Below are 26676 nucleotides of genomic sequence, written 5' to 3'. Positions count from 1 at the left end.
ATATTTTATCTCTACCACTATAACTATCTAAAGTAATGTTATTAAAAGAGGTAATGTATAATTGCACGGCAATAATGATAAATTACATTTATCTAGGAATTTTACTCTTTAGCTGTCATTCACATTTTATAAACAGTTACTAGTTAATTGTTTTTATTTTAGTAGAGACTGTTTAAAATAAAATTCATAATTATAATTATTGAGCATACAGAATCTGGACTTGGCTTTTAATATGCTGGGCTCTTGGTTGGATCATTCTCTTTTCTAGTTATTGTCATTTTAAAAAGGCAGAAAAGAAAGGTGAAATAGTTACTTTACATTAAACAGAGTAGAAACTGTTATATATATCTCCTCAATATATGTTCCCTTCTATATGCATCCGAAGAAGTGGGCTGTAGTCCACGAAAGCTTATGCTCTAATAAATTTGTTAGTCTCTAAGGTGCCACAAGTACTCCTGTTCTTCTTTTTTTAGAGTAGAAACTGATGATGGTGATGGTTTGATCAAAAGACTCTATAGTCAGGCAGTCACTATTAGTACTTGCATTTAGTTGTTAACTGCAATGCAGCAGATCTCAAAGAAAATCTGAAGTTATTGTGTTATCTGAAGTGTCTTAAATGTACTTGGTGCTCCAAATAGCCAACAGTCAAAATCAGATGAATGCAATACATTGGGGTCTAAATGAAGTGTGGAAATGTGTGAGGAGATTGCCAGTGAAGAGATCAATGTAGGATGGGTTCACAAAAGTGGGGCTAAGTAAAACTGCACAATTTTTTCTTTTTGTACGTGGATTCTCAGTTTAAAATGTCTTTCATTTATGTGCCATAATCAAATATTCAGTTACTGAGAGGGCTGTGAAATTTTATAGCGAAGTCTCTTCTTCCTAACTTTCAGGCAACACCTTTTTTAAGTGCACAGCTTGCATTTGGGCTGTGCACTGAAGGGCATCTTGGGACCAAGAATGCTCCTCCTAGGCGATAGAGAAACTTGCGACTGGCCCCAGTCACTGATTTGGGCTTGCAGGGTTTGGGCTAACAGGTAGATATTTGGGCTTGGGCTGGTGCCTGAGCTCTGGGACCCTCCCCTGTTGCAGTGTTCCAGAGCCCAGTTTCCAGCCTGAACCTGAACTTCTACAGCACCGCAATTAAACAGCCCTTAGCCTGAAACCCATGAGTCCGAGTCAGCTGGCACGGGCCAGCTGTGGATGTTTAAATGCAGTGTAGACATACCCTCTGCATTTGCTGCTAAATCCCTGTGGCTATGGTGTCTCCAGTAGCTCTAACATCCATGTTTTGTAGGGGCAGTGACCTCTGCCCTTTCTTCTCCACCTTCCTGCTCCTGTTCCACTCTAAATTTCCCCTGTGCAATCGCACACTGGAGTCTTGCATGGTTGAACTCCATAACCTGCAGGGTATTTACACCCTTTGGGCAAACTCCCCAGCATAATTACTATGGCTGAGTCGAGTGACTGATGCACTCAAATGGGTAAAGGACCCCTTCTAATAGCTAGGCCCTACCCTTGAGATGCCTTCTGCACAGCTGCTACGACCCTGCGAATGGTGTGTTGGTGGGTTTTATGGTGACCCAGAATTGGGGTGGAAAACTTTTACCCAGTTTTCCTTTACCTTAGGCTTTTCTGACAGGCACCCATGTTCATTTGACAGCCAGAATTTGGCCCTTAATGTAACTTTTTTTGCTTCTTCACTCTTTAATAAAATGTGACACAAGGTAGAAATTTAAAAACAAAACAACCCCCCCCCCTAAAACTACATGTATAGATTTGTATTAACATTGAGTGACAGCCATTGCAAATAGTTATTTTCCCTGCCTTACAATTAAGATATTTTGTTGTACTTGAATTCCTTTTTATTAAAGTCAGTCACTTGAAGCAGAGAGAGAAGAATACAATATGGCACCATGCCACCTGTGCTCTGTGACCTGCACGGCTGGGGGAAGGACTTCATTCACTTGGTAACACATTATTAATTCATTTGGCATTCATTGTAATAACATAAATCATCAGAAAATCATTTTGTTTTAAAGTGCATATAATATGTAATCTCAAAGGGTTGTCATTGTAATTGAGCTATTAATTAATGTAGCATTATTTTAATGTGACCTTCTTTTCCTCGGTCTACTGTTCAGCCTCTGACATTGGTAGGTAATTGGTAGCTGTTTCTTCATGTGTATTCAGGACATTCCAGTTTTGTGAAATATTTGTAATATTTTAAGATAAACCAATATTCACAATATATCCAAGGGTTTCTCAGTCTCTATTTGGTGCTTTCATTTAGTACAGTAGTACTGGTGCAGTTAGCACCAGTTGGAAGTAAGTGTTACGCACTACCAGATGGCAAGTGCAGAAAAAGAATGTTATGGATGGATCATAAGTAATTTTCCTTTGTGGGCTATTCAGCATGTTGTTTATTGTCATGCTTATTGCACTGAGGAAGCTTCAGTATGAGAAGCTTTCATGGGGCTTCTGTCCATTCCTGAAAGGGAGAAAAGAGGCTACTCTGATGCCCAGATCTACTTTTGCTGTAGAGCTATTCCTTGTGTGTACGGTTCCTAAATCACTCCCTTATAGCAGCAGCCGCCATCTGTGCAGCTCAGTGCAGGCAAAGGATTTTCATTTGACTATTGCTGATTCTTCCTTTTCTGTCATTTCACTTTCTAACACGCTGCTGTGACATGTCTAAGACAAGTGAGCACATTTCCTGAGCTCACTGCCTCCGTTTATCAGACTGTCAAGAAATTTCCCACTTGCACATTTCTCCTTTTGCTTCATGTGAGGAAGCTGCCTATAGAAGTCTCAGTATGGAGAGAAGGCCAGAGCGGCTTTCTGACATCACCTGAGGAGCTGACAGCAGCAGCTTTTAATCAAAGTAAATCAAGTGCTGCCTGTGAGTAATAGTCATGATGGGATTAAGTTTAAGGGAAATGCTGGTGAAATACACCATTACACGTAGGAAACTACTCCATTTTTGCAATATTATTCAGTAAAGTTATATCCCCAGACAGCACTGTTCACTTAGATTGAAAGCCTCCCTCTACTGATTCTTCAGATGATGTCATAAGGGATCTTTTAAGTAAAGGATAGAATGTATATCCTGATGAGACAGAGCTAATTAAAGCTGGTTAGAAAATGGTCACTTTTTTCCCCAAAAAACACTTCAGCCACCTCTGTCAACTGGTTGAAAAACAGTAAAAATAAGTCTGAAAAAATCATAAAAAATTCTACCGACTCTAGCCACAATTCTGACCAAAAATCAATATACAATTTGACTTACAGTAGGTTGTGGTTAGGCTGCAAAAGTGTTCCACTGGAATCTTGAAAGCGACATCATCTACGTGGCTAGAGTATAATGTGTTGTACATAGTGTTGCGATCATTTAAAAAGATGCTGTCAATTTTAATTTTTTTAATTGTCTAATTAAAAGTCTTGCTTTTAAAAATTATTTACAGCTTTTATAAATCTTTTTCTCCTTCCTACTAATGTCTATAAGAGCTTTTCAGTTATCTCTCCCTTGCTTACTGACTACACGGGAAAATGAAATAAATGACTATGCACAAAGTGCTGTGAAATCCAGCCTCTTAAAAATACCCTGGAATCTCTTTTAGTCCTAGTAATTTTCAGGGCTTTTTAAAAAACAGTAGTTATAAATTTGTCACACAGAAATAGAATTTTTAATTGGTGATCTTGTGGCCCAGTAAAATCCATATTTTCAGGACTATTTGGTTTGAAAATTAACAGTGAGGTATTCTCCACTGAAAAATTTATATTTAGGATGCAATATGAGCCCGATTGCCCGATGATTCAGATCAATGGATCATCTAGTTCAGAATATGTATATTCTTCACACAAACAAGTCATTACTGCCACTCATGCTATTTCAACAATCAAGAGGTAGAGATGGGATGGATTATGGATTATGGCTTTGTTAATGGAATATAAAACCTTTAGTCACATTGGTTCAAATTTGTTCCAGGTTGTGGTACCTTAAGGCCATTGCTATCTGATGGCTGTTCAGTGTCCGTTTTAACATGCAGTATTGGTCTCAGTCCAGTTCTTAGTGGACAGATATCCACAGCACAAAAATACATTCACAGTTGGCATCCTTTTTAGTAGACTCAGCAGAGAGTTTCAAGTATGAGTAGAAATAGAACAGCATTTTATCCCAGCACAAGATTGAGGGACATTAGTAAGGTGATGTGGGAAAACTTGTGCTGCCTCCAGTGATGCTGTATTTGCTGTGTGGACAGAGAACTATTCCAGCACCATTCATGAGTACTAAATTTATCCAAACATCTTAAAAAGAATGGGGGGAGGGAGGGTTTACATGCAGATACTCACATGCTCTCACTAAACAGTAGGTGAGATAAAATATATACACCTCTACCCCAATATAACGCGGCCCGATATAACATGAATTCGGATATAATGTGGTTAAGCAGTGCTCGGGGGGGGGCGGGGCTGCGCACTCTGGCAGATCAAAGCAAGTTCGATATAATGTGGTTTCACCTATAACGCAGTAAGATTTTTTTGGCTCCCAAGGACAGCGTTCTATCGGGGTAGAGGTGTATTGATATGCTTGCTTTAAGTTATACATCTGTTTTTTTTTTAAATTGAGCCACAATACTGTTGGGACAAATGTTGTAACATGTCACTCTTTAAGCCCAATAAACTTAGTGCTGTCTCTGTTAAAAAGTCATTTGGATATTTTAGGGTCAGTTCAGCACATTTCAGGTATAAAGAAAGACAAATATATTTAACTGATAACTAGATTATCCCTATAAGTTTATCAAACTGTGCCAACAATGCCATGATGTTGTGATGCTTTAACTTACTGACTATCAGTGGGAAAGAATAGTAGGTTTTGGTGAGATGGGATGCAATCTCACATGTAGCAACCTGAGTCACCTCATTACTGCTAGCCTTCTACATTACATAAACCCAAATCCTTATACTATATGAGATTTAAAAGCAGGATATGCATGCAGTCCATGCTATACATTTGAAAATTATTTACAATATATTTTTGCCACCTATCTCTAAATACTCATAATACATGATTTTATTTGGTTTCAGTGCAGTTATAGAGCATGCAGACTTCTAGTTGGAAAATAAAATCTGTAGATAAATGTATGTAGATGTTCAACTTCTTACCATAAAATGGCTGCAGTTTCTGACCTAGGTACATATTTCCCCAAGTTCAAGAAGGATAATAAGCAACTGCAAAGACACTAACTCCCTTAACATGGTGAAACTTACAGTGGTTTTGCTGTCAGGTTTGCATGAAATCAAATTAATGCAAATTAACTCACTGTTTTAGTCTGATTTTAGGTTGGACTTTGTTATGCACTATTTTTAACTAGGTTATAATAAAAAACTAGCCCTGAGGAGAGGTATTATTGAGAGAAGAGAGCTTGCATGAAGTTATTTGGTTATCAGAGACGAGAAACTGAGGCTGGGTGCTGCAGCATGACCCCAGGCCACAAGGGGGAATGCGGGAGGCAGCTGGCGCTGCTACGAATAGTCCTACCGAAAGAATACAATATGGATGGAATCAATAGTCTATAAATATTAGTATAGACTCTAATAGAGAATTATTGCCTTCCTATAGTTTATCCATCCTAAATTATATTAGGCACATAATTCTTTATTAAATTCTACAGGCAAAAATCCTATCGAAGGGTTATCACTTTTTCTGTTGAATTCTGTAGGACTTTTTGATAAGCATTTTGTCTGGGCTGCTTGTGTCACAAGTGTTGGTGGAAAAGCCTTTCCCACTGCCATTCCTTTTAACTAGAAAAACTTTCCTGTATCCTTCTGTCTCATTTTAGAGCATATTTTCCCTTGGTACACTTTTTCCTCTCATTCTCTCACCGGCTACTTATTTAATTCTGTGATTGCACTATTTAATTCGCTAGAGGGTTGACATACCATTTACTGGAAAGATCCTATATTAAATAGGGCCCTGATCCTGCAAACAATTTGATATAATATTTTGTATTTGTAATAATTATTTTTATTGCAGTAACACCTACCTATCATGGTCAGGGTCTGATTGTGCTAGGCTCTGTACAAACACATAACAGAAAAATGGTCCCTGCACCGTAGAGGTTATGGTCAATTAATATAATTGATATAGGCAGCACTATGCATCTCTTCTTTCACTAACTTCACTGAGACACTGTGCAGATGTAGGGACTTGCCCACTGGAAGCTTTTACAGCATATGAATCTAATGTTGTATTGTATTCTGAGTAGATTTCCATACTGTATTCTTATTCATGGTAACTTTTACAAATAACAAAGCAGAATCAATTCACTAGTTTTCTTTTTATTGTACTAGTTTTTATCCTGTTTTGTATGGTAGGTAAAGCTTTGACATTCCTTCTGCTGCAACCACCAAGCCCCAAACTTCCTCCACACAGCACCATCCGCAGAACTGCCATTGATCTGATTGGGCGAGGTTTTACAGTATGGGAGCCTTACATGGATGTCTCCGCTGTATTAATGGGCCTTTTGGAGCTCTGTGCTGATGCTGAGAAGCAACTTTCAAAGTATGTATTTAATCCAATAATTATTGGGGTGTCTGTGTGTGTGTGTGTGTGTGTGTGTGTGTGTGTGTGTGTGTGTGTTCTGTTCTGCTTTGTTGCACCAGTTAACACACATGAAAATACAGATATGACCATTGTATTTAACTGGGGGAAGAAGCCCCCTAGTGTCTGAGTAATTTGAAATCTGGCATTTGTACCAACAACACCAAAATTTAAATTACCGATATACGAGAAAAGAACAGGAGTACTTGTGGCACCTTAGAGACTAACAAATTTATTAGTCTCTAAGGTGCCACAAGTACTCCTGTTCTTTTTGCGGATACAGACTAACACGGCTGCTACTCTGAAACCTGATATACGAGAGTTGTCTTGTTTTTGTAGTCTCTGCTGGCTCTGAAGTGTAATCTCAGGCCTTAAAATTGACAAAGTTACAGCACTCATGGATGTGAAAAAGGACATACTATGGGTTTATTGGAGGAGAGCTACAGTGCCATAGCTGTGGTGCTGTCATGCCTCTAGTGTAGGTACAGCCTCAGAAGGGGAAAGACTTAGTCACATAGGGTACGTCTATACTGCAATTAGACACCTGCTGACTTGGGCTCACGGGGATGAGGCTGCGGGGCTGTTTAACTGCTGTGTAGACTTCCTCACTTGGGCTGGAGCCTGGGCTCTAGGATCCTGCCCAGGCTGCAGCCAGAACTCAGCAGGCTACACCACAATTAAACATCTCCTTAGTTCGAGCCCCTTGAGCCGGACTCAGCTGGCACAGGCCAGCCACGGGTGTCTAATTACAGTGTTAGACTCACCCATAGACTAGAAGGATCTCTTTAGTGATACTATTTACACTTCCTGTAGTTAGTAGTCTGTTACCATCTTGGGCATGAACCCTTTCCTGAAGTCTGTAGTTGGCAAACATTTTTCATTATGTGCTTTGGGGTACAACGTTTTTAACCTATAAGACATTCTCATCAAATTTGAGGGGAAAAAATCAGGTACACATTATCTGTTAGGAAAACAGATATTCTTCTAAACTCCTTTTACTTTCTTGTACTTGAAAAGCTAGTATTTTCCAAAAGCTTTTTTTTTTTTTTTGCTCCTTTTTTCAAAAACATATTTTTGTTGTGCAGCATTAAATTTATACTATGAGCTAATACCTTTTGGGTATTTTGGAAAATACATTTTAGAAAAAACGGTTTATTTTGTTTAGAAATACTGCTTATTACATGTAGGCACAATTATTTTCTGTGACCATCTAGATTTTTATACTTTCCACAACTAAACTTGGTGTGCATGGGTAGCATCTTGGTAAATTGTGGATTTAAACATCCCTAAGAAATCATGAACTCAATAGACCACAAACTGTCTCCTGGATCAAAAACCAGCTTGTAAAACTGACCTAAATTTATACTATAGACTGTCTTATAGTATACATCTTTTGGTCTGTGTGGCACACAGTCCACTTTCTAATTTGATATTTGCAGTCCATCGGATCAAAAAGAGATTTCTCTTGTAAAATTACCAATTTGAGGTAAAATTCAAAATAAATATTATCACAATAATATTTTTTAAAAATAACAATGTATGGTATGTATGTATGTCCCATTGTAAAAAAAATCACTAAATTTATATCTACACAACAACCCAGGTTTAAAACTTTCTCAAAATATGTCTTCAAAACTTGTTTGTAAAATACTGCAAGAATTTCTTTTAAAAACTTGTATTAGTTTTTCTTTATTATAAGTAATTTCTTCTGAAAATACTTTAATTCAATCCAATCCTGTAACTTTATTTGAAACTCACAAAACCAATGAAATGGAGCCAGGTTCCTCCATTCTTCTCTAATCCTCTGGTGTTTGTTTATTGCAGGTACTGTGATGTATGGTGAAATTAAGTAATTAAATTTTGTTTCCATAACTTGAAATCTTGTGATTATGTTGATATCGGATAGTTTAGTTTTGTTTGTTTGTTAAGATTTCATAGGGATTCAGATGGAAGTGATATAGTGATGGCAATTTATCTGGGTCCCTCTATTTCTGGTTTGTTCTGGTCAGGACACCTCTCAGGATCAGGCTGATGAAGGCTTGAGGTCCCAGGAAACAGTGGGGGGGTGACAACCATGATGGTAAAGCTTGTTATAGTGGCCTCCATCTGTCTTTTCATTCTGTTCTTTTTGTTGTTGTTGTTGTTGTTGTTGTTCTTTTGTACTTTCCCAGAAAATCTTTCTTGTAAGGACCCAAAAATGGAATGGTGGATGGAATAGCCATCCTCTCTTTATTTTGTGCACCAATTAGGACTAATAGCCAACATACCAATTTTGGCTTATTAACTTCTGGCCCCCCACCACCTGGTTTTTAACCAGCATAATTTCAATTGCAGTCCTTGAATCAACTTGGCTTTTTTGTCTAGCCTAATTCAGTTATTCTGTATCCCTTTTGTACCTTTTCCCATCAACGTTTGTTATTGTAGGTTACTGTAGCATCTTATGAACTTTTACCTACTTTTTACAGTTGAGCTCATGGTTCAAGTAAATGTATAGGCCCAATTGTCATGACAGGTTCCCCAGTGAAGAACTAAAAGACCACTATGACCAGAAGACAAAGAGATGGACCTCTCATAGGAAAGACATGGGAATGGTGTGGGAAGCAGACCAATCCTTTGTATTTGAGATCCCAGCTGCTATTCTGCCTCATCCATGCTTGAAGCCTACAGAGAGGAGGTTTTGGCTGGGCAGATTATAGGGGAAGGTGAGCCTAAAATCATTGGGCAGGATCTGTGGCAGCTGCCACTACATTTAAATGACCCAAAGTACTGCCTATCATTGTCTAGTCAAAGGATAAGGGGCAGGATCGTGTCATTGCTTAGACTCTGCTGCAGCAGATTCTACTCAGAAGTCCCAATATTTCTACCAGCCCAGACAGATGCAGCCTATTTACTTCCAGGGTGCATATGCTAAATGAATGAAAGGTTAGTAGAAGAGAGTATGAGGAGACAAGGTCTATGTGGTAAGCTAGAACAACCCCTGGGAGAGTGTTTATCAACAAGGAGGCAATTTTGAACTGAATCCTGAATGAATGATAAGCCAGTTGAGCCCTTTGAGGATGGAGGTATGCGATTGGGTGTGTTTGTACGTGTGAGAATGCAGGCAGCAGTATTGTGTTAGATCTAGAGTACTGGGGCTTAGGGAAGCCATATAAAAAATAGTTGAAAGAAGGAATGAGGGTGTCGGTGGAGGTGGTTGTGATGGTTCTCAGGGTACAAAGGACTGTAACTCACATCCTTACCCCTCTGCCTCCAATGAGAGGGAGTCTTGCTTGTGGTAACTGGGTGCTAGCTCCCTAACACCACCAGCCTTTCAGTCACTCAAGCCACTCTACTCCAGACTATGCCAGCCCTGTGTTTGCCTTGCAGGTTAGCAAGAAATGCACCTCAGTCCCTGAGTCCTCTTGAAGATTCCCCTGTGATATCCAACCACAGACACTGGTTACTCACAGAAATGCCAGGTCCTCTTAACAGTTTTACCTTAAACTGTCGCCCCTGTATAATACACAGCACCTGTAATGGGAGGAATAGCTCAGTGGTTTGAGCATTGGCCTAATAAACCCAGGGTTGTGAGTTCAATCCTTGAGGGGGCCACTTGGGGATCTGTGGCAAAATCAGTACTTGGTCCTGCTAGTGAAGGCAGGGGGCTGGACTCGATGACCTTTCAAGGTCCCTTCCAGTTCTAGGAGGTAGGATATCTCCATTAATATATATATATATATATATATAAACAAAAGAAGGTTTATTTAAGAAAGAATAGAGATTACACAAGAAGCAAGAGAGAGTGATGGAAACAAATAGTTACGATACAAAATAAAATAATAAAATGTGAACGAGGGCCTACAATTTATTATGTGACCACCTTATCTTATAAGTAGGTTTTCCCCCCGAAGTTCAGTCTGTTACAGAGCTGGCTGGCTTCATGGGAACCAAGATCTAATCATTCATGAAAAACACCTCTGCGCAATAAGATGTCTTTGGGAATGGATCCAGAGAGCTTCTCCCCACTCTGGTTATACTGAAACAGTCTTTTGTCTTTATTCATATCCAGGGCGATCCCCGTCTGTTATAATGCTCCTTTTTTACCTCCAGGTGGTTTCGATTATTTGCAGTTGTCTTTGATAGTTTTCCATTGACTCTTTTGTGATGGGGCAATGATAGGCAGTTGAACCTTGCATTACATCACTAGCTAACCAGGTACATGTGGCTACTCCCTCCTGTAAGACTAGGCAGTCACTGAGTAATATCACTCCCTGGTGATTCCTTTTAACTTAAAAAACATATGAGCATAAACGTCAACATAGTTACATTATTCCTTAAATATTACCCATACACACAACCTGCCATGCCAAGCTTCCAATAGAGACCTTACATGTTAACCTTAATTGACAAATACTCTAAGCCAGTGGTTCTCAAAGTAGGGCCGCCACTTGTTCAGGGAAAGCCCCTGGTGGGCCAGGCCGGTTTATTTACCTGCTGCGTCCACAGGTTTGGCCGATCGCGGCTCCCACTGGCCATGGTTCGCTGCTCCAGGCCAATAGGGGCTGCAAGAAGCGGCGCGGGCCGAGGGACGTGCTGGCCACCCTTCCCACAGCCCCTATTGGCCTGGAGTGGCGAACCACGGCCAGTGAGAGCCGCGATCGGCCGAACCTGTGGACGCGGCAGGTAAACAAGCTGGCCCAGCCCACCAGGGACTTTTCCTGAACAAGCGGCAGCCCTACTTTGAGAACCACTGCTCTGAGCAATATATTTGATGTAGTGAGTTGTTTGCAAAGAATTGTTTGCTAAGGGGCCTCTGTGTCACAGTGGTATAAGATGAATGTAGCAATGTGGGGAATGCATGAGGAGGTGAGAGATTCTGAAGCTAAGTTAAAGACAAAGTTATGGAAGGTGAAGGCAAATCGAAGGTTTGTATCAAGGAAGGAATTTTGAGATGGAGCTATTATTTATTTGTTTGCAGTAGTACTCACAATGTGTTGGATGCTATAAAAAAGATAAAATAATGCATGCTGAAAAGACAAAGCAGTGAGAATGGGTAGAGGAAAGAGTTACAACCAACCAACAAACAAGATAGTTAGTGATTGCTCAAACCCTGATACTATGAAGTTTTAATGAGTGTGTGTGTGTGTGTGTGTGTGTGAGTTATGAAAAATACAAAGATTATCCCGAATTACCCTATAGCCTTTCATCCAGCTAATCTTCTTTAGCAATCATATTAGAAGTGGGTCATCCACAGGGATTTAAAGGAAGAGAGGGTCAGCTCAGGAATATGGACTAAATATACAGATGCTACAGTGGAGATCATGGAGATGTTTGTGAGAGAAGTGAGCATAATGTACAACAAGGCTAGAGTAATAGGCAGAGCAGAGGGGACAAAATTGCTATGAAAAGAGAAAAGGGCAAAAATTGGGGAGGGGGAAAAATATTCAGGGCCTTGAAGTCGAGGATAAAAATCTTGATGCAATGGGAGAAGTGAAGAGGGTAGAGGCATTCAGAGAGGGAGTGGGGCCTTGGTCTTATTGACTGGCAAGGAAGACGAGTTTGATGGCATCATTTTATGGGCAGGTGGGTTCATATACTGGTTCATATAATCATATGTCTTCTCCAGTACAACTACAATTTCAATTCCTTGAAATAGACATAAACACATAAATATACTATTATGGTAAAATATATTCTAATATTTCACAGCTTAAACTGAAGTTTATAGAATTTATCTGTGTCCTGCATCTCCTGTTTGTTATCCAGTTAGTGCATCTCCAGGTCTTACTATTAGCATGTAGAGATTTAAATACTACAGAATTTGTCGATTTGATGTGCCATCTTTTGCCTTATGTCCTCTTGAAGCAACCGCGATTAACTAGAATCGGAATTCCTTCCTGACTACTTCAGGTTAACACATAGGATCCAATCCTGCCAATGCATTTAAGTAACATTACTCACATGAGTAGGATCAGTCATCTGTATTTGCAGGATTCCCTGGCTTAGACAAAATGCTTGGATTCCGTGTTGATGAGTGCAGTATATAAACCTAGATAGATGATAGGAAAAAAAGCTTGTGGCATCTGCTCACACATAATGTGTCTCCTCTCTCCGCCCTCTCCTCCCCCTTACTCTACACACCATTGTAGTGTACATATACAACATCCTTTCATTTGAGATTCTGAGTTGCTCAGTTTCTCTTTTAATATGTGTGGTTTGTGCAGGGTTGTTTCAATGATCACAGGCCAGATTCTACCATTTTTATGTGCACTGAGTAGTCTCTTACTCTTTGAATCATCCTATTTGAAATTATTATGATAAAATATATAACTATGAAATGACTCGTGAAATAAGGGTGGCCGAATCTGGACCGCTATGCTTGGGGGGTGGGAAATTAGGTTATTGTAATTTGATGTGCCTTTTTTAATATCCCTCTCTCTGTAATTGTGTGTGTGTGTGTGTGTGTGTGTGTCATATATATATGCGTGTGTGTGTGTGTGTGTATGTATATATATGTGGTCTGTACACACACACACACACACACAATTATTTATCGTTAAAGCATGATTTCAGTAATATTTTATTATCCAGAGGCCTTTCTATCACAAATATCAATTCTCATATGAATAATCTTTATCTTTCTAGTAATCTGATATCAATGTGACTACTTGCACAATTCAGGGTTTTGCAGAAATGGGCCTTTTTTTTTTTTTAACTGTTAGTGTTTGTTGTTGTAAAATTAATTATTTTGTCTGAGATTTATCCTAAATATCTTTCGGAATAGATTTTATATAAAATGTTTCTGTATCTCTTATATTTTTTCTTTATTTAGTTAAGTTTTATCAGATAATGCAAACTGTTATACAAAACAAACATGGAAAAAGAGAAATTCTATTGTATATTTATAATTAATGAAATAAATTACGGTTGATACAACAAGCAGCCAGTGTGGTCTGTTTGTGTATTAGATATAACTAAATTGTTACATTTCATATTGTCTGTGCTCTTTCCCGTCTAGAAACAAAATAATAATAATAATAAATAACTAATAATACTGGATAATATTAGTGGCTATACGTCAGGTATCTATTGAAATAAGATTAGTTTCCATTCATAGGTACATGAATCCTGTGAAATAAATAAATAAACCCCTAACTGTGACACACAAAATATCAGCTTCCTAATCTGGGAAAAATATGTAAATATTCATTTTATCCTCTAAATGGTATCTAGAATATTTTCAGAAGTGTCTGTATTGTAGTTCTTTTGCAACTACAAATTAAGGTTTTCAGTATTTATTTGATACAAAAAAAAATCAATGTTAAAAGAAATATAACTGCAAATGACAGTTAAATATAATTGACTCAAAAATTAAGATATAATTATAACACTTGGAATAAAAACATTAAAATTATTTTTTCTTTATTTTATATTTTTAATGTATTGAAAGTTTAAACTTCAACTGTTCAGTATTTTAAATTTCTACTTATAAGGTATGTTACAGTCAAGTGTGTGGACCAGATCTACAGCTGTCATACAGTGGCATAGCTCCATGTACTTCAATGGAGCTTTGCTGATTTGCACCAAATGAGGATCTGGTCCTTAGGACCTTTGAATTATCAATTTTTAGGTTACCAGTTGTTGTAAATACTAACTTGTATTTTTTAATATCCATTTTATATTGAATGGAACAATTTCACACAAAAATATAGGCCTTTATCCTTGCAAATGCTTTAATATTCAGCCTTAAGTGCTAAATGGTAAACTAGACTAACAATTGGGAGAAAAATTCACTACTACAAAAAGAATGTACAGTATTTTGAACTTTGCACTTTGACTAGTTAAGGATTTAAACTGAAAGGAACATTCAGAAATTGAAAATACAAATGTCATAGATGAGTTAGCATCGTGTTACCATCCTAATTTAAGAATTAATCTTACCATACTGTTGCTCATAAGAAATACAAGTGCAGGTCTTCTCTTCAGTAATTAGTATTTTTTATCATCTTATTGCTGATATCCATGGCATTCTGCTATCCATACAGCTGCATGCCTTCTCTTCAATAATTGTTTTTTTCTATCATATTGCTGATACCATGAAGGTTTCTGGATATATTTTAAAGCATGTGAGAGATGAGTACTGAAAAAAAAACATTAATAAATGATTTAATGCATGCATCATCTGCACAGTGCCTTGAAATTGCAGTATACTGTTTAACTTATGAATTGGTATTTATATATATTGTGAGATTATACATTTTTGAGCATCATAAATACTGTATATATATCTTCAGATCACGTCTGTGTTAACAAAAAATTTAAATTATAAACAAATCTACCACAATATTTTAAAATGATTAGTTGATTTAACATTTAGTTCTAATAAGTCCATTATTTTCAAAAATCTTACTGACAGTTGTTGATCTAGCTGTATAGTGCACTATATCTTATTAGTTTACCAAAAGAGAAAAAAGATTTAAAAAAAACCCATGATAATATAAACCCTATAAAATAAAAAATGCACAGTATTTCAGTTAGGTATTTTAAAGGTGCTCTTAATCTGTTTTTGTTAAATAATTGATTATTTAACCAGTAGAAATAACATTCCTAGAATATTAAACCACCACTGTATACTTTCACAATCTACGTTCTTTAGTATCAAAATTGAATTCATTCTTGTGTTACATTTTATATTTCACATGCAGTTCTGCAAGATTGCTGCAGTATCAGTGGCTTATAATCATTGTGAACTATTTAAGAAAACGTGGACAATAATGAACTCTGCAGGTTGCCTTGCTTCTATAAATGCATCTAATCATCATTCTGTGTCTGTCTTCAGACGATTAACTTCTTTCTGCATTGCTTATAGATAAATATTGATAGCTTATTGTATAGCAGATTTTTAGACATCGGCCAAACAAAATTTAAAGAATGAGTGGGTTTGTACCGTTTAACATGGAAAAATATGTGAATAAGATGAATAATTGTTGTCTGAACTTAGTTTGATTTTTAGAAGATAACATGTAAAACATTTTATGCCCTTTGGTCTGGTTTTAAAAATATTCAGGTAAGGTATACTGTATTGAAATGTAGACTTTATATAAACTGAGCAAGTACAGTTATTCAGAAAGTAATTTTAGTCTTGCTATTACATCCTTAGCTGTCATAAAGATTAGTATGGCTCTCTATACACAGAGCGCAGAATAAATGAATGTATCAGCATGTAGCCTTGAGGAGCCCAATGCAATTTTCATCATGATAAATTGCATAATAAGCGAGAAAGTGTTTGCTTATTAATCCATAACAAGATTTAGATTGAAAATGGCCTGTTACATCCATGACAGGTACAGTACTGACTTCAGAAGGACTAAGATGGAAAGAAATGGCGCAACAATGTGTACAGGGGGTTAAGTATGCATCTTACCCTCCTGGTGCCCTGCTGAGCTGCCCCTTTTTGTGTCTGATTTACCGTGTACACAATAACAGTGCACAGCTGCCTTGCTTCTGTCTGGGATGTTAAGCACACTTTTTGAAGGAGCTTTTATGTCAAGCTTGTGCTTTTAAAAAAAATTCACTTCACATTTATTGACAAAGAAAAAAACACATGCAGTGTTTATCTTCTTTGTTGCGCTGAATAAAATACATTTCTGACCTGAGATGTGCTGCAGAGTTTTGGATAACTCCTCCACCCTTCTAGTCCAGCCCCTTCCCCCCAACACACATACGCACACTAAAGATTACACTATTTTAGCCATGCTGAGTGGAACTGCTCACTCATGAGGATTAAGAGTATTTTTCTAGCATTAATTAGGCTTTGATTTCTAGGCATAGAGGACTGTAGGGATTGTTGCTGTCCATAATTTTTCTTCTTTGAATTAAAAAATGCAGTTTGATTTGGATTACTTTGCAATGTTTTATCAACATTTAAGAACAAATTGTATTCTTTTCAGTGTTTGTATGTATAAACTGTACAAATAATTAAGTAGTCCCTTTTTAGTTTTAGTTGAGCATGATTAGAGGAATTTTTTTGTTCTATGGTGAAAATGCAGCATAAATTAAAGGGCTTGAATAGTCTGCAAATATAGGGCAATAGTTTTAGAATGTAACCTTTGTAGTTGATAGTTGGGGATTAAAAAAAAAGGAAGAACATGAGCTGGAGAATAGAGAAAGCTTCTAAAGATGCTTGGATGACTTTCCATATATTTGGGCTACAAAAATGCCTTTTAAACCTGGAAGTAGCAAGGGATCTGTCACCATTTCAATTATAAGCTTAGTTTTTTAAACCTTTAAATTCGCATTAAGCTGAAATTTAGACTAAAGATAGAGACATAGAATTATAAAATAGGAAGTACAGAGCTCCATCAGTTCTCATGTATCAGGGGGTAGCCGTGTTATTCTGTATCCACAAAAACAACAAGGAGTCCGGTGGCATCTTAAAGACTAACAGATTTAGTTGGGCATAAGCTTTCGTGGATAAAAAAACTCACTTCTTCAGATGCAACAGAAGTGAGGTTTTTTTTTAACTCACGAAAGCTTATGCCCAAATAAATCTGTTAGTCTTTAAGGTGTCACCGGACTCCTTGTTTTTATCAGTACTCATGCAATTCTGCATTCATGGGCAGTTGAGCAGTGGGATATGCCCAGCTGACCTGCGTTCTCAACAGCCCCCAGGAAGGCAAAACAGTCCCAAGGTCCATGCTGTTATGCCATGTGGGAATGTTCATTCCTGACTCTTTATTTTGCCATCAATTCAGCCCTGTTCATGTAAGCAAGAGACTGCTTTTAAAAAGAGTAAATTAAATTAGACTTTTCTTTACAATGTTGCAGAAATATAGGTCCCCTGGTTTCCTCCCACTCTCTTGCTTCATGGTGTCAGTCTGGCGGTGTAAACCATAGTCACAGAAAATTGCTCGGTGTTGGCTTTTCCCTCAATCCCTTTTGTACAGCAGCATTTCATCCTCTGAAAAGTCTCTCTCTGACCTAACGGCCACAGGAGGAAAGGGACACGGAAGAAGCCACATGCTTCATCCTTAGAACAGGGAAAGATCCAGAGCAAAATCACATCCTTGTGATTTCTCTTGCAGAAGGTTACTAGCCTGGTCATGGTTTCATGGCTGATAAAGGGTTGGAGGGGAACATGGCTTGGTGTTCCTCTGTGTTACTGACTGTCTGAATGGAATCCGTGAGTTTAGGGGGATGGTTTCTCTCTTGGTCACTCTTTTTATACAGAAATATGGAACAAAATAAACACTGTTTTTATACTGAAATTTCATGTTTTTAATCCTGTGCAGTTGACTAGGTTGCTTTAGAAATAATAATGATAAACGACTGCACTGTTGAAGTTTGATAGCTGGCTATTGTATAGGGGCCTAGAGTAGTCTTCTGTAGGCTTGCATCAATTTCAAAGAACTCGAGCAAATGGCTCAGAATAGGACTCTCTGGTGGGTCTCTGACAAGATGAGCATGTGACAGGTTTGAGGGGGATCGACGAAATCATCTCCAGTCTGAGATGCAGTCCAGAGCTGCATAACCAAACATCATAGATACAAACTTCCCATGCCCTCAGTGCGGCTGACTCTGCGCATCAGGGTTCAGAATTTAGAGTCGTATGCATAGCCATCGATGAGAATTGCAACAATATCATCTTCATCATCAGCGATGGACTAACAACATTAGATAGCGGCCAAACCAACTATTCATGCTGATGTAAAAACGCAGTAATCAAACTTTGCATCTGACTTCACCTTACAAAAGCCAAGAAATTGAGAGTTATGGTTCTCTTCTGCTAATTCCCTTTTCCCTAACCCATCTGCCTCTTCTGTGTTACCCTAAAGTCTCTCTCTCCCTCTCATTCTGTCCTTCTTCATGTTCCCTTCAAGTGCACTGTAGTCCTGAACATCCATATTATAACACAGCAGATCATTCTTTGCTTCTTTTTCTTTTGCAGAGCTGAGCTCCCCAAAGCTTCAAAAAGTTAACTGGGAATTAAAGTAAATTAAAATTCCCAATGGCTGGATACTTGTTCACTTTTTTTTATGTAAATCTCATCGTCTCAGATGGCGGAAATGCACATGTAAAATCTGTGTGTTTTCAAGAAGGCTCCATATTCCCATGGGGAAGCATCTTTATTTTTAGTTTTAAAAAAAGCCTTCTCCTCCTCGGACCCAAAATTTAGATGCTTCCTCCCCACCTCTTGCCCCAGGATTTCTCATCCTAAAAATCCTATCTGGTAGCTCTGAGTAGGTGATTTTCTTCTCCCTCCTGCGAGGTGAGGGCTCTTCTTTCTCGTTGCCCGCCTCTTAGCTACTAATGTCTGTTGAGCCGATAAAACTCCATCCTCCATCACGGTACCTTCCTTTACACACAGCCTTTTTACCCTCCTTCCCAGGTTCCTCAGGAGCTGCAGGGAACCCTTCAGTGTTCTTTCTCACCCTTGGGAGTGGGAGTGTTGTATTCTTGAGTTCCTCTCAAGTGCAAGTCTCCCTGGTTGATACCAGCACACTTCTATGATCAGCGTTCCATTCGCTCATGCTTAAGACAAGTCAAAGTTCTGACCTATGGCATCTGACCAGCAGGAAAAAAGGACCAGCCTTACAACCCTACAGCAACCTGCCAGCAACAACCTTCAGGGTTGCAACCCACAGATTAAGATCCATTGTTGTCCAGTAACCCAACAGAGAACATAAGAACATAAAGTCCGTACCGGGTCAGACCAAAGGTCCATCTAGCCCAGTATCCCGTCTACCGATAGTGGCCAATGCCAGGTGCCCCAGAGAGAGTGAACCTAACAGGCAATGATCAAGTAATCTCTCTCCTGCCATCCATCTCCACCCTCTGGCAGACAGAGGCTAGGGACACCATTCCTTACCCGCCCGGGCTAATAGCCATTAATGGACTTAACCACCATGAATTTATCCAGTTCTCTTTTAAACTCTGTTATAGTCCTAGCCTTCACAAACTCCTCAGGTAAGGAGTTCCACAAGTTGACTGTGCGCTGCGTGAAGAACTTCCTTTTATTTGTTTTAAACCTGCTGCCTATTAATTTCATTTGATGACCCCTAGTTCTTGTATTATGGGAATAAGTAAATAACTTTTCCTTATCCACTTTCTCCACATCACTCATGATTTTATATACCTCTATCATATCCCCCCTTAGTCTCCTCTTTTCCAAGCTGAAGAGTCCTAGCCCCTTTAATCTCTCCTTATATGGGACCCGTTCCAAACCCTTAATCATTTTAGTTGCCCTTTTCTAGTGCCAGTATATCTTTTTTGAGATGAGGAGACCACATCTGTACTCAGTATTCGAGATGAGGGCGTACCATCGATTTATATAAGGGCAATAATATATTCTCAGTCTTATTCTCTATCCCCTTTTTAATGATTCCGAACATCCTGTTTGCTTTTTTGACCGCCTCTGCACACTGCGTGGACATTTTCAGAGAACTATCCACGATGACTCCAAGATCTTTTTCCTGACTTGTTGTAGCTAAATTAGCCCCCATCATATTGTATGTATAGTTGGGGTTATTTTTTCCAATGTGCATTACTTTACATTTATCCACATTAAATTTCATTTGCCATTTTGTTGCCCAATCACTTAGTTTTGTGAGATCTTTTTGAAGTTCTTCACAGTCTGCTTTGGTCTTAACTATCTTTAGCAGTTTAGTATCATCTGCAAACTTTGCCACGTCACTGTTTACCCCTTTCTCCAGATCATTTATGAATAAGTTGAATAGGATCGGTCCGAGGTTTGACCCTTGGGGAACACCACTAGTTACCCCTCTCCATTCTGAGAATAAACAGAGCCTTTATTATGCTCCCAGCAGTGCTACTTAATTATTGCCACTAGCTAAGGACTTGTGTTCTTGCAGTGTCTCTCAGAAACATGCTTCCTAGAAAACTAATGCCAGCAGAGCAACATTTATTAACTTAAAAACTGAATATTTGTATCTGAGATCTCTCTAATTACATAATACTATTTTGATTAAGAGAAAAATTCCACATTTCTACTAGAAACGGGAAAGGAAATGTTTTTCTTTAATGAGAAGATATGAGGGTTTTATCAGTTGAAAGAATATTAGATGGACCCCTTTTTGGGGGAGGGAGCTGAAAAAGAACCTTTATCCTTATTCGGAAGATTATGCAATCAGTATGGCATTCTGGTAGGGGGAAATGCATGGTGCTTTTTTAACTGTTAGGTGGGGATTTGGAGCATTTGGGCAGGTAAGAACAGCATTTGCACATTGATGTCTTATATAGGGGATGGAATAGTTACTGTTTGGTAACATTTAGCCACAATAATCAGTTATTTAAGATAAGACTAAATGGTTTTATGTATCCAACCATGAGAATATGAATATTTTGTGTGGTGACTAGTCCTGGAGGCAGACATGGGATACTACTTGTATAGTTCTCTATATCTGACAATCACCAAGCTCTTTACAAACATTGATACCATTATACCCATTTTACAGATAGAGAAATTGAGGTACAGTTGAGGTTAGTGACCTTTTTCAATGCCACACAGTAAGCATATGCTACAGCTGTGCATAGAAATGAGTTCTGCTTCCAGAGCCTGTGATCTAACCATTAGACTCCTTTGCTTCCACACCAAAATAGGATGGTCGGACTAGGATAAGTGTGCACCTACAAATACAGTACTGGAACAGACTGTTGCTTGGTAAGAGCTTGCGTTTGTGTCCTAAATCCCTATTGAAATAAATCTTGGTCTGATTTTTTGAAAATATGCATTTTTATTAGTATGCATCTGTGTATGAGGGATGCATAATCTGAATGCAGCATTATAACCCATGGACTCTGACACAGCTTTGATACAGGCTTCCTCTGTGGCCTTGACAGAATTACTTAACTACCTTGCCTCTGTTTCCCCATCTATAAAATAAGAATAATAATGAAGTCCCTTGGTTACTGGAGTGTGTGAAGAACATGTAATGTCTGTAAAGACCCTGGAAAATGCAAGTGCCATATAAAGGCATTTATATGTTTGCATCCAGTCACTCTGCATGACTGCATTCCCAGGATGAACAGGAAAAACAAGTATTGCTCCTGCTCATTCTTCAGTGACAGTGCTGGTCCCTTACATTCCCTAAAGCTTGCAGCAAATTTATAGTGGTCTCCTGGATGGGAACATGAGGCCAAAGGAATCTAATCTCTCCCCTCCCCACTAATGTACCCACAGTGAGCAATCTGAACTTCAGCCACACATACTGCTATTATGTTTATTTTGGGGTACGGTGTAATTTTTGTACAAGTTTGGGTTTGATTAGTTCCCACCGTATTCACCAGCTGTGTCCGTAGAGGCAGTTTCCCACAAGTTGGGAAGCCTCCCTTATGGGAAAGCAGCTTTAAACTTTAGCCAGAGCTCCACAAGTCCCGTCAGTGGAAGCTGTGAGGGAGATGCGCTTCCCACCCACTTGTGGGCTGTGTCAGCCATCATCTGACCGCTGGCTTAGCAGCTAAAGTCTGCAGCTAAACCTCAACTCCAGGCAGACTTTCTGCCAGTGGGACCCAGGCAATAAATCTTGACCCACTATATTAATGTATATGTATTTTCTATTTGGCTGGATGTTTCCAAGTTTGGGGGAGGCTGTTGGATTTATTCCTGTTTGTACCAGTTTGACTGAATTTTTAACATATGCCACACATGCCAGCAGCCCTGAAGAGGTGGCTTTTTTTATGCATTGTATAAATTTAAATAAATAATATAAACAATATATTTGTACTCTGAATCAAATTTACTGAGCGGGGGGGGGGTAAAAATAGAGTAGTTTGAGATCCCTTAGTGCCACTGGCAATAGATAGGCATGTGTTGTGGTAGGATGGTTCAGTATCAGTTTTGTAAAAGTCCATAGCTTGTCTGCACTATGGTTTACACAAATGACTGTTTAAGGTGTGATCAGAATCTGTATCTGGCTGGGACAGTACACATGTTGTACTAATCTTAAGGATGTGGAAAGAATGAAATTCCCCTATAAAAGAATATATCTGGATATAAGAGACCTGGTGCTGTCTTGTGAATGCTAGGTTTGCATCTGCCTTTGTTTTGGTCTGTGGTCTTGGTGCAATGTGCCCGTTCCATCACGCACAGCTTTAGCTCTGAAAGAAGACATACAGACCAGCTGCAAGAGGGGGTTAATCTCTGGCCACATACTACCACAGCTGAGTGTTGTAAATGAATTAACAAGAAACCTGTTGCTTTTCAGGAAAATGCATGCCTTACCAAACACTGGGAGGAAAAATATTCCTGACAGAAACATGTGAATCCTTGCTGAACTATGCTTCTGACGTTTTCAATGAATACACATAGGCACCAGACCAGGGTTACTAGATAACAACATTAGAATTAGATTGTTAATCTAGTTTTTGATATGTTTTCATCACTCAGTAGTCTGCAAAAATGCCAAAATGATTTTTAATGTTATTCAAAGAGCTATAACAAATAAAAGGTAACAGGAACATCTATATAGTGCTATTCTGAGAAGTACATTAATTGTTATATTCATTATTTTATTGTGTGTATTGATGAAGTAAGAGAAGATGAGGTGAATAAAAATGATAAGCAAGATCTCATGTATTTTTGTTGAATCTAATGCTTATCCTTTATCCATGTATTGCTGCTACATAGTTTGACAGTGACTCAAATAGCTCACTTGTCAGAGAAAGCTTTAATCAACGCTTGGCTGGTCTTTGCATACTTTTTCATATGTAAGCTACAAGAGTGTGCAATCCTGTTATATCATAGATTTACCATACACAAAAATCTAAAATAAAAAACTTCATTGTTATCATCAAAGTTGTTAAGTGCAGTTCAAGAGGAGCTTTGTACAACTGAACACACATTTTTTTTCTCAAAAATAAAAAAATGGAAATAACTAAGAATATGAAACAATTTTGACGCCAATCTTGGCACCCACTTCTTACACAAAACATGAGAGAGAACGCTCAATAACTAAAGCACCTACTTTTACAGATGAAAAAATAGTTCCAATAATTTTTTTAAACCCACTAAAATATTCCTTAAGTTAGGGAATATACTTAGTGGTGTGGAATAAAGGTTTAAATGGCACTCACATATATTTGTGGCTTTGTCACTTAGAAATAATTGGCCATCCCAAACTCATGTCAGCTGCTTTTATACCACAGTTCATAGCATATATTCCATATAAAACATGAGCAGAGGAGAGAATTAAACAGGATAGATTTTTTTTAAATCTTATTTTTATTGGAAATGTTTGACCTAAGCATAGCTCAAAAAGAGATATCTTCTCTTCATTGAGGAAATAATATTTCACGTTGTTTGTATCCTTTCTTCTCCTTTTGCTCACACATTCTCTTGTTAGGCTGTTGAGAGGTATACTTCATCCCTTCCCTCCCTGTCTCTCAAAATGTCCATTTGCTCCAAGCCCCCTTCCCAGTTATACTTCTTTAAAGACCAGAATTGAGAAACATGTTATCTGGTCCAGGAACATTTTTAACTGTGCTATAAATACCCCTTTGGAGAATTAGAAATCATTCCTTCTTTTAGCCTGGCATATCAGAAGATATCAGACATTAACATCATGACTCAAACATTATTGGGATGGAGCCAAACAAGTTGATAGACTAAGTTGCATATTTTTTGGAGCTTGAACAAAAGTATTGATGCCTTCTTTCCTATCATTTTGAGGCTTGTGGAGTTGGACTCTACCTAGGCTTTGCATGTTATGTACAAACATATAACATGTTATATGCTACTGTTTTTTAAAAAAACAAGTCTTAAAATTCTTAACATTTCTAAATGTGTGCCTTTGGTAAGATGTGACATGAATAAAATAGAAATGATGTGAGAGTTAATGGAATTGTTTGGGATGATCTTCGGCATTCTCTCATTTGCAGTCAGAGCGAACAGCAAAAATGAGCCATATTCTGCCCGCTAATAACCTTTGTGCCACTTCAGCAGTATGTAGGGGATGAAAGGGACATGGCTGGGATGTGACTGTACTGAGAGATTCTCTGCTATGAAACAGCTCCACAGAGGACAATTGCAGCTGTATATAGTTTAGAGTTGTCTTGAGGCCGCTCTAACTTACACTAAAGGCTGAACTGGCCCCCAGCAACTCCAGAGATCAGAAAAGCTCCATGGTAGATGACAGCTACCTTTACCACCTCACCAATCAGCTGCACTGAGTGGAGTTCTGGCACAGTTACAATCCGACCAAGAGTCTTTAAATGCGAGTGTGTTATGGTAAGGATTTAGAAAGGAGTTTTTTTGTTAATCAGTTATAATGACATTAGTTGTGTAAAATGATTGCAATCATAACTCAATTGCAGCCCTTACTCATTCTGATTGAAAGCAGTGTGACTGCTCACATGAGTACGGGCTGCAGGCTTAGGCCTCTGGTTGTATTTCCAAAGAGACACTGTGATAATTTTGTATTGCTTTATAATAAGTTAATTAAATATTTTAATGAGCCATGACTTAACATATTGGGGGTGTCCTCGGCATTAAGTATTTAAAAATAAATCGTATATAATTTAAATTACAGATGAAGCTTGATAAAATTACTTAATTGGTCCTGGACAGACTTCAATTAATATATTTTTATCTCCTGTGCATCTCTTAAAGTACTAACGCATCTGAAATCACATTGCTAGAGGAGAAAGCTGTAGATTTCACCTCCTCTTATGTAACAAAAATCATCTCTTGTTCTCAGTGTGCACTTAAATGACACTTACTTTATGAAAAATCATAGTTTTATTAACACTTAGCATTCATATATCTATATAATGCAAATTAGGAACAACAGCTAAGATGTAGATTTTTAAGGCGGAGAAGTTGTTCTAAAAATCAGTCACCAGCCAGTCAGTGCTGCTCATTTGCATATGCTCTGAAAAAGCAATCTTGCCTTAGTGTGTTGAACTTCTGCCACGCCTGTGATGTTCATAAATAGGGGTTGCTGATAGGTGAGTCTAGCTTTGCCTTAGTAGCGCTTGCAGTATTTTAAAACAAAGTGATTCATTCAACACAGGAAACCAAATTGAATGAATTTAGTATTTTCAGTGCCTCTAGAAGCTCTTCCTTCCCCTCCTCCCAACTAGTTAAAAGTGCTTAGCTGAATTGAATAGTAATACTACAAAAGCTGTATTTTCAAGCTGCTTCTAAACTTTTGCTAAACAATAAAATATAAAAATACTTTGTATGACATTCTTTATTTGCCTTGTCCCAGGTTTTGTGATACGTATTCAGTACTACAGCTAGATAATTTGTTAACAAGGCCTTTTTAACACTTTGGACAGATGCACATACTGTTTTCAATCTTCATGGTTAATTATTCGATTTTGTATTTGATGCCAGAACACCCTGACTCCTAATCACTGCTCATTGTTGGAAGTCCATTATATTCTAACTGTTTGAGTGCTCCCGTTGACCTTGAACTGACATTATAAGCTGTGTCTAATCTTTTCACTCTATATTTCTAATGCCTCTTTTCTTTTTTCCCCCCTTTGTCTGATCCCTCTTTAGCATCACAATGGGGCTGCCTCTGAGTCCAGCAGCTGACTCCGCCCGCTCTGCACGACATGCTCTCTCACTCATTGCCACTGCCAGACCACCCGCCTTCATAACAACTATCGCCAAGGAGGTGAGAAAAACTTCAATGTTCACTGAACTGCACTTTCAAAAGAATAATGATCTCAGCGTGCAACAAACTTTTTGGTTGGTTTTATATTAATGCTTTTCAGCTCCAGTATTAGCAGACAGAAATAAAAAATTGTCAAATCTCCTTTACCACTGCCCCACAATTTAGCTTTTTGGGGGAGACCAAATGGGTTATCATTTTTAAATATTTGGTGGTATGCAACATACACATTATGCAGCAATATCTTGATAACTGCTATACCAGGTCACTTGATGAGTTGAAAATGGCTTAATCTGTTGTGTCCTGATGTACTGGGTGTATAACCTTCCAATTCACATATAGAGCAGTGGGCAAAATCCTTCATCATCCCACCCGTCTTTGTGATGGGTGTTTCTTCTGGGTCCTCCCCAATCCAGTCCTAGGTTCTTTGGGCATAGCATAGAAGCTAGGATCCCC

The 26676-nt window shown here is 38.3% G+C and overlaps 1 protein-coding gene across 5 annotated transcripts in view; it reads left to right on the top strand.

Annotated features, from left to right (window-relative positions):
• Positions 1–26676, top strand: part of WDR7 (WD repeat domain 7) — a 344118-nt gene that overhangs the window by 240142 nt on the left and 77300 nt on the right. For 3 of the 5 annotated variants that reach the window (XM_054032282.1, XM_054032279.1, XM_054032284.1), the window contains 2 exons: positions 6355–6565; positions 26106–26223. In XM_054032282.1, the coding sequence (XP_053888257.1) occupies positions 6355–6565; positions 26106–26223 (329 nt within the window). The remainder of the gene's footprint in view (positions 1–6354; positions 6566–26105; positions 26224–26676) is intronic. The other 2 variants (XM_054032283.1, XM_054032281.1) reach the window with 1 other exon arrangement.

This window comes from Malaclemys terrapin, chromosome 6 (genome assembly GCF_027887155.1).
Source record: "Malaclemys terrapin pileata isolate rMalTer1 chromosome 6, rMalTer1.hap1, whole genome shotgun sequence".
NCBI classification, from domain to species: Eukaryota; Metazoa; Chordata; order Testudines; family Emydidae; genus Malaclemys; species Malaclemys terrapin.
This window is presented reverse-complemented; position numbering and strand designations above follow the sequence as displayed.